Source organism: Olea europaea, unplaced genomic scaffold (assembly GCF_002742605.1).
Source record: "Olea europaea var. sylvestris unplaced genomic scaffold, O_europaea_v1 scaffold139, whole genome shotgun sequence".
Taxonomy (NCBI): domain Eukaryota; kingdom Viridiplantae; phylum Streptophyta; class Magnoliopsida; order Lamiales; family Oleaceae; genus Olea; species Olea europaea.
The window spans coordinates 142,751-160,321 of record NW_019231420.1 but is presented as its reverse complement, the minus strand read 5'-3'; the positions used below and the strand labels follow the sequence as shown (position 1 = coordinate 160,321).

At 32.8% G+C, this 17,571-nt stretch overlaps 2 protein-coding genes across 4 annotated transcripts; one reads left to right on the top strand and one right to left on the bottom strand.

Annotated features, from left to right (window-relative positions):
* Positions 1 to 1,554: 1,554 nt before the first annotated feature.
* Positions 1,555 to 7,530, bottom strand: LOC111375580 (GDT1-like protein 3). Of its 3 annotated transcripts, XM_022998418.1 has the most exons (9): positions 7,236 to 7,528; positions 7,081 to 7,137; positions 6,774 to 6,914; positions 6,379 to 6,477; positions 6,182 to 6,254; positions 3,911 to 3,996; positions 2,780 to 2,863; positions 2,564 to 2,623; positions 1,555 to 2,043 (listed from the first exon to the last, which is right to left on the bottom strand). In XM_022998418.1, exons 1-9 carry the CDS (start codon positions 7,341 to 7,343, stop codon positions 1,855 to 1,857), a joined length of 897 nt encoding a protein of 298 aa, XP_022854186.1. In that variant the 5' UTR covers positions 7,344 to 7,528; the 3' UTR covers positions 1,555 to 1,854. The 3 variants fall into 3 exon arrangements, with proteins under 3 accessions (XP_022854186.1, XP_022854187.1, XP_022854188.1); XM_022998419.1 differs by lacking the exon at positions 2,564 to 2,623 and having other exon boundaries at positions 7,236 to 7,530; XM_022998420.1 differs by lacking the exons at positions 2,564 to 2,623; positions 2,780 to 2,863 and having other exon boundaries at positions 7,236 to 7,529.
* A 6,361-nt stretch (positions 7,531 to 13,891) lies between these two features.
* Positions 13,892 to 14,838, top strand: LOC111375579. Its single transcript, XM_022998417.1, has 2 exons — positions 13,892 to 14,188; positions 14,271 to 14,838. The coding sequence occupies exons 1-2, from the start codon at positions 14,111 to 14,113 to the stop codon at positions 14,541 to 14,543; spliced, it is 351 nt and encodes a 116-aa protein (XP_022854185.1). The 5' UTR covers positions 13,892 to 14,110; the 3' UTR covers positions 14,544 to 14,838.
* Positions 14,839 to 17,571: the final 2,733 nt, after the last annotated feature.

The following is a 17,571-nucleotide window of genomic DNA, read 5'->3' as shown; positions in this document are numbered from 1 at the left end:
TTTAAATTGAATAGTTGCACTCGATAAGTTTTCAAGTTAAGTACATTATGCTATTTTCACGTTGATGGAAGTAGATAATTGGGAATAATATCAATTTTATATAAGAAAATAATCAGAAAAGAATTAATTTCACTAGTACAAGAAAAATATCTTTATTTATAATACAATCAATTTTTGCAACAAATTCTTATCTATACATTCTATACTTTCTATTTTCTTACTTTTCATTATGATCCATTCTGGAGCTTAGCTAAATCAATTTTACTTATTTTTTTACTTTTCGTCGTCTTTGATTTTCTCAGTATCATTTGCATTATGTACTTCAAAACGTCCCCTCAAGAGCATGGTGTTTGTTGAAACCAATTTGAGCTTGCTTCTCAGTCGGATAAAATGTGCATAAGAGAGAGCTTTGGTAAGGATGCTTGCTAAAGGGTAGACGTTACTCTAGTTATCACACGATACTAAGTGCAGTTTGGATTGGAGAATTCTCATCTCTTTTAGCAAACTTGGTATTTTTAGAACTTCAGAAGTGCAACATTATCTGGGTTGGTCATGAATCTGTGACTTGCTTTTTGGATTTTCATGACTAAGTTTTCACCAATTTAAAACTAGTTTCCCATTAAATTTAGACAAGACAAATTCCATTACTTTTGGGACCAGACAAAGATTGCAAATTGGTTTATACTTTTTTTTTTTTTTTTGATATCCAGGTATCCCAACTTACACTAGACTAAATTTTGGACCCCCAAGACTCTTGCACCTAAAACCTTGGAGGGGGTAAATCGCGGATTATGCCTCAATTGGATCACAAGTTCCTCCCACCGCCTGTACACTTCCGCGCACAAGAAATCCTCCTCCAAATTGATTGCTCCATACCAAATAAATCTGGCCGCAGGTTTCCACCAGAATTCGAACCTCCACCCTGTCGCTGGAAGCAAGACAATGTTGATTGATGCCGCTAATTGGTTTATACTTGGCAAGGCGGATGGATGCGTGTTGGGATTAAAGGCATGCTCTATGACATGAGTTTGAAGATATCAGTAAAAATTTTAACTATTTTAAAAATCTTTAGCTGTAAAAGTCATTATTAGCTTCCAACAATAAGGGTAGATTTCTTGTTGGTACTTTCCTAGCTTTGTGTAGGTCAGATTGAATCAAGAAATTTTCTAATTCTTTACAAAAAAAAAAAAAAAGAGTAGCCAAGATACACAAGGGGCACTCCTCGAATGAAAAGGATAGATAGATACATATTAATGATCTGGAGAGGCTCGCTCTTTATGGATACATACATGATTCTGAGAAAAGTAATGCTACTTGTACATGATTGTTTACAAATTCATGTGCAGAAAAAGAGAAAAAAAAGTTTGGAAGAGAGAGAATGAAAGAAGAAAATTAATTAAATTTTAATATACTGTCATGTCATCTATCTGTACATCAATCTGTAAATAATTATGTATATGTAGCATTCCTCTTCTAAGATATTATTGAATATGTACTATAGAAATAGAACTACTTGCAGAATATTTACAAGAACTAGCAACAACAGACCATCCATCATCACAAATCTATCTATTCATCAATCACAAAATTAATTAGTTCCCCAAAATAGTGCATCAAAACTGGGATGACAATCCATTATGTACATTCAAGCTATCGACAATCAAGATTTAACATTCTCCAGACAAACAAACGTGTAACATATTTCTGTATAGTAATACGTACAAAAATAATAGGGTAAAGATCTGCTATTAAACAGTGTCAATATTAACCTTTTCTGGTAATGGTGAGGAATACAAGTTAAACGGGTAGCCACCATTTCTTAAAACAATCAGATTAACATACAGCATCCCGTGGTTATAGAGGAGGATAGAAGTACGAAGACAGGGAGAAACCGAGGAAAAGCAACCCCCCAACAGTCGCAACAGTGCGCTGTGAGATCTTTGATGCTAGCATGCTTCCACCGACAACTGCTAATGATGTACAAATGGTGTGTCCTATAATGGCTCCAACAGCAACTCCCACTGCATTTTTGTGTGTAGCTAACTGTAGAAAAGTAAAAATAAGTAATATATTTATGTTGAACTACTATGTCTAAAAGCTTAATCTTTTGGTTAAGGGGCTCATTTATTTAAATTTAGTTTCAACGCACCGCCTCACATGCAGGCCAGAGATTCAATTTTTATCAACACGTGCACAATTTTCATTTATGGATGTGACACAACTTGCACTCAGGATCTCTCCTCTCCTGATACCATGTTGAAGCACCTCGACTAAATTCTTAAAGGATACATTCATTTGTTTAAATTTTGTCTTTAACAAAGAGCCCTCATGTCAACTTAACTTCTCTAAAAATTCAAATTTATAATTTAGCAATTGAAATATGCCTGAGTAAATCTAAACATTTGGCTGTGATTTGACAAGAAATGGGAGAAAAGAAATGGAGAAAAGGATCGATGACCACTTTACAAGTTGAATTTGCTCAAGATCATCCACATATTCATAACCCAAAGGAGCTTCAGAAAGAGGGGGGTTGGGGGTTGGGGGGGATATGAAAAATTCTTACAGCAATTGTTGCAATCTGGCTACGATCTCCCCACTCAGCTAGAAATGTCAAAATAAATGACTGCACATAAAGATTGTTGGAAGAATAAAAGCTGATTAGACATTTGCAATTTAATTTCCAGATGTTCTGGATTCCACCGAATTTTATCAGCTTGAAAAAAAGCACAGTAACAATGAAATGTGAATGTGACTTCAAGTGCGTAAAAGTAAGATATACCTCCAAATAGATTGGTGTGCAGAATCTAGAAAAGAAACGTCGAAATGTTGTTTTCCCTTGTCCAGTTTCAAGTTTCTCTTCTACCTGACGTCATCGTATCAGGCCGTTTTGACAGCAAGTAATAAAAAGGGCAAGAGGGGGATAGGGGTTTGAGTTGATCCATGCAGCATACGAGAGATTCCAAGGCAAACAAGATGGGGTCAGACACTGAAAAGGGAAGTATTGAGACTCGATAGATTGATCGAGAGAGAGAGAGAGAGAGAGAGAATTCTAATCCTTGAATCAAAATAAGCGCATTTTCTAAATTCCCTTTTCCAAGATAAGTTTACACGAACATAAAACTAACAAGACACATTCACAAGCAAAACAAAGTTACCACACAAGAAAAATATAAAAGAAACAATACGCAACACTGCGCGTTACAGGTCTCATGTCACTAGTAACCTACTGAAAAGTTGCAATTTCACTTGGGAGACGCACTTCAATTGTACTAGAAGGTTGGGCAAGCACCGGCCATTTTTTCTTCTCTAAAATCCAAATTTTCGTTTTAGCTTTCAAGGTTGGTCCATGTGTAAAACATGTCAAAATCCTTAAAAAGTCAAAACTAGGTGAAAAAATACACCACAAAAGGGCAGACTATACAATGCTCACCTCAGCTGCCATAATGCTCAAAGTTTTGAAGTGCGCGCCTTAGTAATTTAAGACGTAAGTCTTATGATAGGGTCTACGTAAACATAAGTTCTAAGGCTCCTAAAGAATGCCCCATTTAAAGCTGAGACTAGCAGCAGAAATAGACTGCGAAAGGCCAGAAGACACAATGCTTGCCTCAGCTGCCTTAATGCTTACACCTTGAGGTGTCCAACAGTAAGTTAAGGTATAAGCCAGATAACAGGACATTCAAAATATAAGCTTTAAAACTCCTAATGAATGCCTCATAAGGCAAATCTCAGGCTGTAAGCCTTGGGCACTTCCAGAAAAACACTGACCTAGTGCCACTACTGCATTAAACAAAAGCACACAGTGACTAAGAACTGAATTCAGCTCTAAAATAAATATAATGGTGGTCCTTCATATTAGAAGACACAGGATATGATAACTACATGTAACTCATTCAGAATTAGGAAAACATACTTCCTCCATTTCTTTTTTCTGTGAGCATTTTGGATCCGATCTCCAAGCGATATAAAGTAGCCGGAGCCCAAAAAAGGCATAAAGAACTGCAAGAGGGCATCTTTTCAGTTTCATAACCAATTTGACTATCCAACAGCAGAATAAATGTTAAGCAGTAAAAATGTGTAATTCCGGAAAGCAGATCTTTGTTCTTTGATTCTCATTAAGAATATTCAAACTATACAAAAGCAGTGATATTTGTCAATATGCCACGTGATTGTGTAATAACAGAATTGTTGCATTTTATAGCTCAGAAATGTACACGAGCACCCTAAGAAGGGGCTTCAAGCAAATCAAGTTTCAACCAGATGAAAAACCCAAATTTAGAATGTCAGCTTATAAGAGGCAGGAACTCTAGGCCCTTCAAATCAATAAAAAACTTTCGAGTAAAGCAGTGGTAGGAACTTTACTCAATAGCTTTAAAGAAGGTACTTCTTAGTCTCAATCCTTAAAACATCGAACATTTGTGTAACCATATATGATTCAATTACTTGAAATACATACATAATTTCTCCCTCATTTAACCCCATCCGCCTTCTCCATCCACACTCTCCAGTTTTCTTCATCCTCATTCGCCAGTGTTGTCTTCACCCACCCACCTTCGAGTTCCTCCTCACTACTATACCTATCGCCAGGCCTCCAAAAATACGACCATACTTCCATCCACCACCACCCGTCTCGATCTCATCCTGCTTGATTCGCCACATCTCAATTTCATCAAATCATTTTCAAATCTCAATATAGAAACTATTAGTTCCTTTTCCTTTTAACTATTTTAGCAAGAAATAAATGAAATGGTAAAACAATTAAATTCATTTATTGTGCATATTGTTGAAGAGAAACAACTAAAACGATTTGAACTGAATTTCTTTTCTTCATTTGCTATTAAGAACTTAGTTTGAGATCTGAGTTCAATTGAAAGTCCTCAAAACTTATCGAACTTGCTAACTATCAGTTCTTTGTTACTTCAGGACGGTTTTTTCAAGGTTCTGTCTTCACCTGCAGCAATAGCATCCGATAATTGCATGAGAAGCAGGTGACAGAGTCATGTTAGGAGTGGACCAGATATTTCAGGTTAGTCGATGGAAAGTGGGGGAAGGAAGGGCTGAGCTGGGTGGTGTGAAGTAAACAGCTGAGTGTGGGGTTGACATGAAGTGACTTTGAAAAGAGATGAGTTTATCTTTTGTCCTTCATCGATTTTCTTGTTGATTTGGTTTGTGGGAAGTTTAAGAGTAAACTTAGGAAAGTATTCATGATGGAGAATTAAACATATATTAGGATAAACAGGATTTAAAAGATAAAGTTTGATTTAGATCAGGTTTTAATAGTTTGGAATTTTGATTAACTAGAATTTTATCTTGTTTAGTAGTATTTATTAAGCCCCATTCTTTAAAAACTAATTTTCAACTACTCATTCTCCCAATAAATAATTTTGTAAGCCCAAACATTTTTCCACCTTTTTAACAACAAATTCTCCAAAAAAATCACTTTTCACAAAATCTATTCTAACAAAATGGGGCATAAGAGTTCCCTTAAAATCTAGAGTTTCACTGTATTCAAGCTATAGATTATATTTCAGATTTCCGTCCCCAAATTCTGCCTATCTGTTCTTAAATTTTTCTGCTTAATTCTCTCTTCTCCTTCTCCTCCTCTTTTCTTCGTTCTATTTCTTCTCTCTATTTCTCTTTCTCTTTCTCTTCTCCTTTATTCTGTTTATCTGTCAATGCATCATATGGGTTTGAGAAGCATTATATGTTGAACCAACTATTTTGGTAGAAGAATCCGATAAAGTTAGGGTGGGAAGTTACCACCATCATACTGCATTTAAAATACCATGTGTGATTCACCACTAGACATGAGAACTTAGTCTCTTCATGCCTTCAAACATCAAAAGATGTACTTAGCCCCCGTTTTTTGAAGTGAAAATGGGTGGAATAGTGTTTTTTTTTTTTTTTGAAAAATGAGTGGTTGAAAAAGAAAAAAAGTTTTCGGTTTACGTGGAATATTATTTTATGAAAGATTGTGTAATTAAAAATAGGAGAGAGAAAAATGAGATAAAGTTTAATGAGGGGGCCAAACGTGGGCTTAAAAGTTTCTCATTGTTTGAGAAAAATAATACTTTTACAAGTAAATGTCAACTCATTTGATTGTATTATTCAGAAAAAGACGTGATAAAAAAAGAAAGGAAAAATGTTATGCGTAAATTACTAAAAAATAGAATAAATCACCAACCAGTGGCTGCACTGTTTGTATGCTTTCTTGATATTAAATTTGGTACAATCCTACCAAGACCAGTCGAAAGTACCTAATTCAAATGTGCAACAAGTCCAGCCTTAGTATAATCCGCAAGACAACAGTTTTGAGAACCAAAAACACAGGACACCGAGAATATGCTTCATTTCAGGAAACAAGAAAAGAAATTAACTTACTGTCATCACAAATAAGGCACTTAGTGCACCAGATAGAACAATTGACTTGGGGTGACGCATTGCCATGAGAGCTGCTATTATAAAAGTCTCGTCTCCAATCTAAAAGGAAAACCACCATTAGACAGTACTCAAGGAATAACCGATGAAAGCTCCCAACAAACAGAGTTAATTCTTTGCCTGAAAGTAAATTGATTTTATAAGCCAAAGTATGTACTCCACAATTTAAAATCCGGCCAAAATAGTTAAATAAGCAGACAACGTTATCTCTTCAAACTATGATCAAAATATTAGAAAACGCCAAGAACCATTAAAACAAGAGCATAGAAAAGCCCACTAACAGTGCTCAAATTGATAAATTTGGCAGCATATCATACTAGAGAAATGAATTTACTAACCTCACTGACAAGAATCATGGAAAAACTTGCAAAGAAAGCATCAAAAACTCCAAGACCAGAGTCCAACTCGACACCAAGATTAATGGAATCATGGTCAATCTCATCTATTGCGACACCTGTCTTTATTTTGTCTACAAAAATCTGTTCAGCAAAATTTAAAAAAAATTAATTATCATCAAACTATAACAGTAAATCCATAGTTACTAATTAGCTATCAATCTATAATATTCTTCAACCAAGGTTTCAGTTTATTTTTACTCCGAAATAGCCAGTTTAAAACATTTATTTATAAAAAGAGTATACTCACTTTACTTCGTCTGCCCAGATCCTTTATTCCAGCATTTGATTCCTCCCTTCCAGAATCCTAATTATTTCATACATAAAACCAAAGCAAGATATCTCAATACATCAAAAACTAGATATGAACACATAGAAAAGAGAAAAAAAAACAAAAACAAATACCTGAGCAAAAATCACAAGCGGGGAAAAGAAAAGGAAGAGGAGAAACGCGAGGAAAAGGTAGAGAGAAAAAGAACTACTGTGAAACGGGTTTGATTTTAAGAACAGCATTTTGATTGAATTGACGAGAGAATTCCAATTCAGAGCTCGGCGATTGGGGAATTTGAAAGATCACGAAACCTAAACAAAATCGGATTCTTGTTATCTGGGACTCCAATGGGGAATCGAGAAATGAGATCTAGTTGGGGATCCAGATTTGATTTCACCAATTTCAGCGAAAGGCTCCCAAAACTTGCTCACTTTCGGATGATTGGAGGACTAAATTTAAATTCTGGGGTAACGTGATGCTTTGGAATAGTTGGAGGACTAACTTGACGTTTCATAGTAGTTGGAAGAGTAGCATGATGTTACCGAATAGTTGGATGGCTAGCATCACGTTTCAAAATAGATGGAGGACTAACTTGATGCTTTTCATAAGTTGGAGGATAAAATTGATGTTTTTAGAAAGATTGAAGGACTAACTTGATGCTGGTTAATAATTAAAGGACTAATAAGACATTTTCATATAGTAGAAATACCAACGTCGAGGTTGTGAATAGTTGGCACATTAACATGAAGGTTTTGAATAGTTGGAGGACTAACTTGATTCTTCGAATAAATATTTGCACAGTTTGAGGACTATCTTGATGTTCTCACTAGTTTGAGTACAAACATGATATTCGTGAATTGTTAAAGGATGAAATTAATGATATTAAATAGTCAGGTGATCAACTTAACATTTCCAAATACTAGGAGGACTATCATGATGTCACTAAGTAACTAGAGGCCCAAACAGGGGTGGACCCAGACTTCGTTCTGTGGGATCGAAAATTAAAAAGGGTCGGGAGGGGGGGGGAATATTAATGAAAATAGGTTAATATGTATTTTGATACTTTGAAGACATCATATAATTATATCATTATCAATATTATTAAATGAATATTGTTAGTTGTATAGTTTTGTTTACCATTTTGTTGACAAGTGCTCAGCTGACAGCAAATAAATCAAATTGAAAGTAGAAAGTAAATTAATTGAAATAAAATTCAAATTTAATTCAACAAGTAAATGAAATTCAAATTTAAAGTAAATTACATTTATTCCGCAACAATTCTAAAATTTTTGATGTCGTATTTTATGTAAAATTTCCTAATAAAATGATATAAATTATATTGAAAAATTTATCGTGCAAAAATAATAAAAACTAATGAAATAATTGAATTTTTTTAAAGAAACAATGATCTAAACGTATCTTTTTGAGACATAAGTTTGATGCATATTTAATATTTTCGATATCCGTTTGGACAATTTGAAATGACTATAATGTAGTTCTTGAAATTAGGTTCTACATGACATAGGCGATTTATAGATTTGAATAACATATAATTGTTGACGAATTTTGAAAGTTTGCATATTATCAAAATTCTAGAAATACTAGCTTGGAACAACCTATTTTGACACGTCGTAATTTTTGCTATGTTTGACCATTTCACACATCGTTAATAAACGAAAAATTAGTCCATGAACATTTCAAAATGATATTAAGAATGCAATATTTCAACTTCATTTAGTATTCGTAATTAGTGCATCAAAGTAAATCGTAAAGAAATCAAAATTACTATTTTTTGAAAAAAAAAAAAAAAGGCAAAAATTTACAGAAGCCTTTTGTCCTCCAACATTTCTAAAACATTAAAGAAACCCTTCAACTATTCTGAAGCGTTAACTTAGTGATTTCTCTGTCTAGAAAGGTAAAGACAATCCTTCAAATACTCAATATCATCAAGATAGTCCTCTAACTATGATGAAATGTAAATTCAGTCCCAAGGGAGGACCTAATGGAGTCAAATGATCTCTTTGCGATTTTACTTTAACCCATGTGATTTAGTAATAGTGGATGGCAAAGTGGCTTTGTTATCTATTCCGTTTGGAACCTTGAATTTTTTTGGTAGGATTCCTCGAAAAATCAAGGATTAATAATCTTTTTTAGAAATCGATTGGATTTGATCTTATACATATGCAAGAAAGATAAATGACTACTTAAATCAAAGTATTGAGCATAAAGATTTCACTAACATGTAAAAAGTGGGAGTAAAACTCTTGGGGATGCTATGGGTTTCTAAATAGTTGGAGGACCATCGAAATATATTTTATCTTTTGGGGATTAACTTGATGTTTAGTGAAAGTTAGTGTACTATCTTGATATTCCTCAAAATTTGGAGGACTGATTTGAATTTCTTGATAGTTTGAGGACTAACATGGCATTTATGAATAGATGGAAGACTAACTTTACCATTAAGAATACTTGGAGGACTCATTGGAGAAACTGCAAATCTCAAGTACATTCTCATAGGGTTGGACATGGTTCGGTTCTATTTGATTTTAACAAGAATTGAATCGGACCCAAAATTTTAGGATATTTAGTAAGTGGAACCGTCGGATCCAAATTTAATTATGGAATCGTTCAGGTTCGAGTTCGGATTTGGTTCGGCTCCATTCGGTTCTCAAGTTCCGTATTATAATTAAATTTTTTAATATTTACAAAGTTACATTAATTCAACTAATGATATGTTCAATCTTAGGTTTTACAAAATAACATAGTCCAATTTTATGTATTTTTTGCGTCTCTCTTTGTTCTGTTTTTCATAGATTTAATTGTTAAAATCACAGGAAGAGGAAGATATCAAGCTTACAATAATTAAAAGAGGCGTTATTAAGTTTCAATTCGATTTCTCTGGAATGGTAAAAAGGCACTACAGTAGATTTACAAATTTGGATAAAATTTAGATCAATTTGATTAAGTTGGCTTTGGACTGAAAATTAGAAATAGAAAAATCATATTTTTTTGGTGTGAGTTAAATTAACTAGTTAGCAAATTTATTAAGAAAAAATAAAATAATTCGGCTTATTTAAAATAAATTAATTAAAAAATTAAGGAAATTCAGTTATTATTCGGTTCTTGATCTAGAATCGAGAACCGAGCTAAATTTGTCGATTCTCGATTCAAATATTTGTTTGGATATTTAACTTAAGAATAACTGCTCGGTTCGATAGTTTTGTTCAGCCCTACATTCTAATGCAACAAAGTTGTTATAGGAGTTTCTCTAGGTGTTGTAATCCCTCGCCAAGTGTGTCCCGACATCAGCAGTACAAAACAAAAAATGGAAGGACATGTTTCATTTGAGACAACTATTAAGATGGCCCTTTTCGATAGATGTCTGATCATCGTAGGAATGGAAATGAAAAGGGGGCATCCGAAGAGAGAAAAAATATGGTTTAGTGATTATGGTATAAAAGGTAAGCGCATTCTATTTTTCTTAATGGAAAATGGAAGAATGTATTACTATTAAGGCTTAGTGATTGACAACCCTATATATAGTAGCTAGCAGGGCCGGTCCTGTGATAATGGAGGCCCGAGGCGAGGTCCGTAAATTGGGCCCCCGGACGAAATCAACGTAAAAATTTACGTAAAAATCTAATAACATTTTCAATTATGTACTCAAAAATTTGAGCATTACAAGTTTACGAAAACAATACAAAATTAAAATAACATCCAAAATTCAAAACTATCCCAAAAAAAAAAAAAAAAAAAAAATTGAAGCAAAATTGGGCCCCCTAAGGGTTTTGGGCCTGAGGCTGAGGCCTCAAATGCCTCAGCCCAGGACCGGCCTTGGTAGCTAGTAAGTAGTAACCACACATAAAAAATCAGACTATTTTCCAAATATGGTGTAGAACACACCAAAATCTGAAAGTTGATAGACCTCAGATAATCAACTCTCTTGTTCCTCATCTCCTTGATTGATTTATAACTCTTCTGAAATCACATTTATTATATAGGATCAAAACATTTACTTGATTTCTTTAAATTTGCTGACGACTTCGGCTTCATTTGCATCTTGCAGATGAGATTAGTGATGGATCCAGGATCTTAAGTGAGCACGGTTGACCGTTGATCGTCGAACTCAATAAAAACTAAATATATTTATTACTTTGCTAAAATTAAACATATATAGAGCCTGTTTTCTCTTATTATGAGAGAAATTATAGAGTTTTGACTAGTATTTTTTTGAGAATATGTGGTTGAATTTTAAAGAAACTTTATTGGTTTGTATGTAGAATAATTTATTATGTTGATGTGTGTTAGAGAATGTTATTGTAGCAAACAATTTAATTTGTTAAATGATGACAAAGAGGGGCATAATTCTGTTGTATTTAATGTTAACATTCACCAAGTTTTGCATGATTCAGAAGGGAAGCAAAAGTTCGAATCTTTCCAATTTCATTAAAACTTTTGAAACTAAACATATATAATTCTATTATAATTAACGTTAAAGTTCATGAAATACCATAATGGTCAAGCTTTTCATAATTCAAAGGAGAGCACAAAAGTTTGAATCCTCTCAATTGCACTGGTCATGGTAAAAAAATGTTGAACTAAAATAATCACACATAAAATTTATTTCATAGAGATTCATTCTTAAGACTTCCAATTTAGAAATGGAAGTTCTAACGAGTGACAACAGATGTTTGAAAACAAAAGAAATTACTAGATATACTATCGAAAAAATTTATCCATTGTCACCAAAAAATTATTCCTAGCGGATCCAATACATGCAGTTGTCGGTGCTCTTAGGTGCTGGATCTGTCATTGGAAGAGGTATGTTACTTGGTTCCTTCTATTAATTGATAATATTGCTGATGCTTAATATTTTTATATGACATCTTATTGTCTTGATTTCGAAATTCCACATGTGAACAATTTGGCACCTCTAGGTAGAGATGGATCCAAAATGAATTAAACAAATATCGTTTGTTTATCTTTTGTTAAATATAAAGTTACTTTATGTTTGAGTTTTATGAGCTTCGGTTTCTTGATTCTCTAGTCATTTAAAATAGAGCATGGTCTGTTCAATGTATTTCGTATGCGAAGTAACAAGTGTGTTTTGATACACTGTTGGAAGCCTAAAATATGAAATGAACAGATTTCTACTCACAAACGTGTAAAGTTTTTGTAGGTAAAAATTTCTAAATTGAATGAGAATAATGCAAAATAAGAAAAAATGATTGAAAGTGCACAAGACCATGAACTTGGGGTCAAAATGTAGAGGTACTGAAAGTTGAAGGACCTTGAATGTAGTTCTTGAGGGATTAATTGAAAGAAAAGTCAAAATGCAAGGACCGAATTTAACGAAATCAAAGTTGAGAGACCTGACACATAAATGTTTACTAAGATGGTCATTCCATTCCATAAAATAATCTATCCACTCCCAATAAATGATAACTAGGATGAATGAGAAAAAAGGGGTAGGACAACATTTGTAGTATTTATAAGCATGTTAAAATATGTTGGTTAGTTGAAGTTTAAGTGGAGATATACTTTGACTGCATGCTCAAAATGTCAATCTCAGGAAAGGATTCACTGGCTTATCCTAATAGTCTAGTACTCAAAGTGGTTTGCTACTATTTATGAATGTTACTTGTAGTATCAAACATGAGAAGGTTACTTCAACGGACATTTTGATTTACAGTATTTGAGACTTAATCGTGTATAAAAAATTGAGCTTTAAATAGTTAAACTTATGAAGACCGTAGACCATAGTCGGCTTAGAAATCACTTGAGTGCACTTCAATCTAGTTGTTTGATTTGGTTCACTCCCTTTTCATTTGTTGATGGTGAGATGGAGGCTTGGAGCATTACAAAACAAGTAAAAAAAACTATAATTTTTACTTTACAAGCTATAGGATAGTTGTGTTTTTATTCTCTCTCTTCCTATCAATGAAACAAGTACAACTCATCTATGCATGATTGCAAAATTCATTTCTTTTTAACTCAATTTGGACTCTCTGGTTGCTCTTCCTACAATATGATGACGACAATAATGGCGGCTTCTTTCCTTCAGGCCAAAGCTAGTCAAATTCACCATATAAAGATAGATAGGAGAGATGTAGGGGATAGCTCGATTTAGCCAATAAGTGATTTTCTATTTACAAATTGTGTTGATCAAAGTACCCACAATTGTAGGTCTCAGAGCTTATAAGCTAACTAAGTCGGGAAGAAAGTCACTTATTCTTCTAACATGTCAAATATTGGCAGAGATCAGCGACCACACGATCCAAAAAAAGATTGGGGTTGATGATGTAATGGTGTCAATGGGTTGAAAACCATTTCTATATTTTCCTATTGTAATTTTCATGTATATATTTGAGAACTATTTTTCGAGAAAAATGTATTTTGAAATAGTGATTTTTAAAGACTATATGGTTAAAAATAAGTAAAAAATTTTGAACTTATGTGTAAAATTACTTAATTAAAAAATATGTGATTAACAATGAATTTTGAACAAATAAAGTTTGAACGGGATTTAAGAGCTTGTTTGGTAGACCTTAAAAATCAATTAAAATAAATTTTTTGACTGTTATTTCAGTATTTCAGTTATTATTTTTGAATTTTTCTCTTGTATGGAGGCCCACTTTACTTCTAACGATCAAAAATCAATTATTAAAATTTCTACCAAACAAACACTAACACTAAGTATTAAGGAGTGGAAATGGACTTAAAAGTCAAAAACGGGGGGCCTTCGTCTGCCTCTTTTCCAGTTCGTCATTTCCATATTTGTCCCACCAAAAATTGAAATTTTCTTTTTTTTTCTTAAATGTTTGTTCCAAAATTAAAATCTTCTGATTGTCATTAAACCCCACACTAATGAGTCCATCCGTTCCATTCCAAACAACTTTATTTGTTAGATTTGAAATTTCTTTGAAATAAAAGGAAAGATCCAAACCCCATTCCTTCTCAGTCACAACAACTCCACCATTTCCAAGAATTTGAGCACAAAATAGAAAAAATGTCTTCTACTGTTGTTAGTGGGATTTTATGGGTTTTCTCCCTTTTGTTATTCCTCACCAGTCTCCATGAAATCAATGTGAGTATTTCATAATAGAACCCACAAATCTTGTTCTTGATCCCGTGCTTCTTTTTTTCTCAAACGGTTCTTGATTTTGCAGGCAAATGGGTTTGTAGAGAATGTCACGGCGGTGGAGATGGTGCCGCTAATCGAGCCGGGCAAGGCGGAGATGGTGTTGATGTTGAACGAGACCCGGAGGAAGCTTGGGAGTTTTCAGATTTGCTCACTTTGCACTTGCTGCGGTGGCGTCTCCAAAAGCTACTGTTTGCCTTCTCCTTGTTGCTATGCCATCAATTGTAACATACCAAACAGGCCCTTTGGTTATTGCTCTTTCACTCCCAAGACTTGTAATTGCTTTGGATGCCATCTCTAAATCCGTGTTTGGTAAGTTAGATTCGACTAGACCGTACTCTACTTGACTTTTCAAGTTCGATTTAGTAAAGCATACCAAACATGGTATTAATTTTCTTGATAATAAATTTCTTATGTGTGGGAGTGGGACTATCAAATGTGATAGGTGAGAAAAGAATCTCTGTTGATAGAGTTATTGTTTGAGGAGTTGTTTTGTCCCCTCTTCTCCTCTTCCTTTATCACTCTTTCTACCCAGTTCAAAATTTGCTTGAACTAGTAATATTTTTTTAATATTAATTATGATATAGTTTTTGTGATTTCAAGTGTAATAATTTAATGTTGGTTACCAAGAAGTTGTTGTGGGTATGATGTCTGTTTCAGTGAGTGCATGTTCTTGTGTGGAATGTGACACTACTGATGACTGAGGTTAAGATATTATTTTGTTTCCATTAATTATTTCTATAATAACCCATCAATTAGCATTTATTTATTTTATCATGTGAGGGAAGCAACTAGATTTGATGTTCTGAACTTCTTGTCCATTTGGCGTATCTTTCAATGCATTTTTGATATATCGACACATTACATCTTGGTAGATGAGAAGATGCATACGATGTGCTGATGTGTGAAAAATGTATTGGGATAGCAAGTTCGGTTCAACAAATCTCAACTTGGGCGATAGAATTAAGTTTTGTTGATACTTCTTAAGTCTTGAAAAAGTAATTTTACTTTATTTCCAATGCATGTATTGGAAAATAGCCAAGCAAGGGAGAGGATATGTTTGACAAGGTAATGCTACACGTATATTAGGGCGTCCATCTTCTTTACATGGTGAGGGGATCCACTTCGAATAATATTTTATCCGATGTAGGTCTCTTTCCATGTAAAGGGGCGGACATGGGTATGCACAACGCATTATGTATAAGTAGCATATTCCAATTTAACATGGTCCATTCAATAGCTAGGATTAGGGGATGGACCCTTACATACATCTGTATGTATATTTAGTATAAACTTAGTATCTACCATATGGTATTTCGACATAAAAAAAGTAAAGAAAGGACACGCGAATGACTATGTTATTTCGACAAAAAAAAGTAAAGAAAGGACAAGCGAATGGCTATATGTTATTTCGACATAAAAAAGTAAAGAAAGGACTCGTGAATGACTTGATCCTGATCTCGTGTTGCAATAGCACGTATTTCTATAGAATTCTTGTATCATGTCAAAAAATAAATAGTTCAATAATTTGAAGGGTTTCAAAATTTAGCCCTTGTTTGAGCCCCATTTTGGGGGATAGAATGAATTTTTGAATAGTGTATTGATGTGAAATGTGTGGTTAAATAATAAGGAAAAGTTTTAGATTTGTGTGTAATATTAATTTATTGAAAAATGTGTGCTGAAAATGATGTCAAAACACTGTTGAAAAATGTATTTTTATCAAAGAATGAGGATCAAACAAGGGCTTAATTTGGTGTTGAATTAAAATGATGAGCAAAAAATGAGTTTCAATTATTGGGGTTGTTATGGTATTATTGGTTGTTCAATTCAAGCTGCAACTACTATTAAAGTGGTGGGTGGGTGTTAGGTAGTTGAGACTAGCAAAAATTTGCTACCTTATTTCCATTTTATTTTATTTTTTTGGTCTTTTTCAAGGATATTAGTTTTGCTTCAATTTGTAACTATCTGAAATGATATAGTGACTGTTTAGTGTCGCTAAAAAAAATGTGATTATAATTGTCAAAGTCAAGAATGTCATTTAAATTTTATATTTCATAAAATCTATAACTTTTTAAGTTTAATTTTTTAGGTAATATTACCGTGTCAAAATATTTATTTATTTCTCTCAATAAATCTACAAATTTGATTACTTGTTGCGTAAAGGCACGAAGAAAAGTAGGAAAAATATTATAACAATTTATAACCCATATAAATTATAAAGTGATAATAATTTTATTAGGAATTTTTACATCTAAAAAGAAAAATAATTGACGTCATACATATAATTTTTTTTTTTAAAGAAAATGATGTAAATTATATTGAGAAAATTATCGCGATAAAATAATAAACATTAATAAAATAATTGATTTTTTTAAGAAAAAAATATGAGTTAGATGTATTTTTTAACGTACATGTTTGATGTACGTTTAACTATTTTTAATATTCATTTAAATCATTCGATGTGTCTATAATATAGTTTTCGAAATGAGTTTCAAGAGAACATAGAAAATTTATGGTAGATTTTTATAAAAAAACTAGATAAATCATCCAGACAAAAAAAAATTGATACAGAAAATATTGATCACCCAATATAAAAAAATTGACACGTAGCATCATTTAAAAAATATATATATATTGTTTCTCATGCTTGGTGACACGGAACAAAACTACTCCATGTGCTCTGTGATGTATGGAGGTATCGCAATAAAATTTTTTTCCTTTGATATTTTTTTTTATACGAATCTATTTTGTAATAAGTTTTTAAATTTTTTTAATGTCAAAAGAGGCATCATTTAAAAAATTAGGAATTTCGTTAATAAGTTAACTTTAAAAGTTTATTAACAATTGTACGGTAGTCGGATGCATAAATCTTATATATTTTCTCGAAACTCATTTTGAGAACCATATTATAGACATATCGAATGATCTAAATGATTATCAAAAATAGTTAAACGTATGTATTAAAAAATGCGTATAACTCTTATAAAAAAATATTAATTATTTTATTAATATTTATTATTTTTTCGCAACAATTTTCGCAATATAATTTATATCATTTTATTAAAAAAAATATTATGTGGTATGATGTGAACTATTTTTTTTTTGGACGTAAAAATTCAAATCAAGCAAAACAATAGCATCACTCACTCGTAGGAAGACCATTAGTAGTGATTTCAGAAGTGAAGTGAGACATTATGAGATATTCAAGGGTAAAATAGGAAAACACAAAATACGTCTTGAATGAATAGTGCTCGCCATATTCACTCTTTTATTGTAATATATATATGTTGATGATTGTACGGTAGTCGAATGCATAAATCTTATATATT

Bases quoted from the DNA above. Each gene is read 5' to 3' on its own strand.
- LOC111375579 (XM_022998417.1), top strand. From the start codon at position 14,111: ATGTCTTCTACTGTTGTTAGTGGGATTTTATGGGTTTTCTCCCTTTTG. The intron at 14,189-14,270 runs GTGAGTATTTCA...TTGATTTTGCAG, and splicing joins CCAGTCTCCATGAAATCAAT to GCAAATGGGTTTGTAGAGAA.
- LOC111375580 (XM_022998418.1), bottom strand. From the start codon at position 7,343: ATGCTGTTCTTAAAATCAAACCCGTTTCACAGTAGTTCTTTTTCTCTC. The intron at 6,255-6,378 runs GTAAGTTAATTT...CATTTGAATTAG, and splicing joins GTGCCTTATTTGTGATGACA to GTACTTTCGACTGGTCTTGG. The intron at 2,044-2,563 runs GTAAGAATTTTT...ACTTTTCTACAG, and splicing joins GCCAGATTGCAACAATTGCT to TTAGCTACACACAAAAATGC.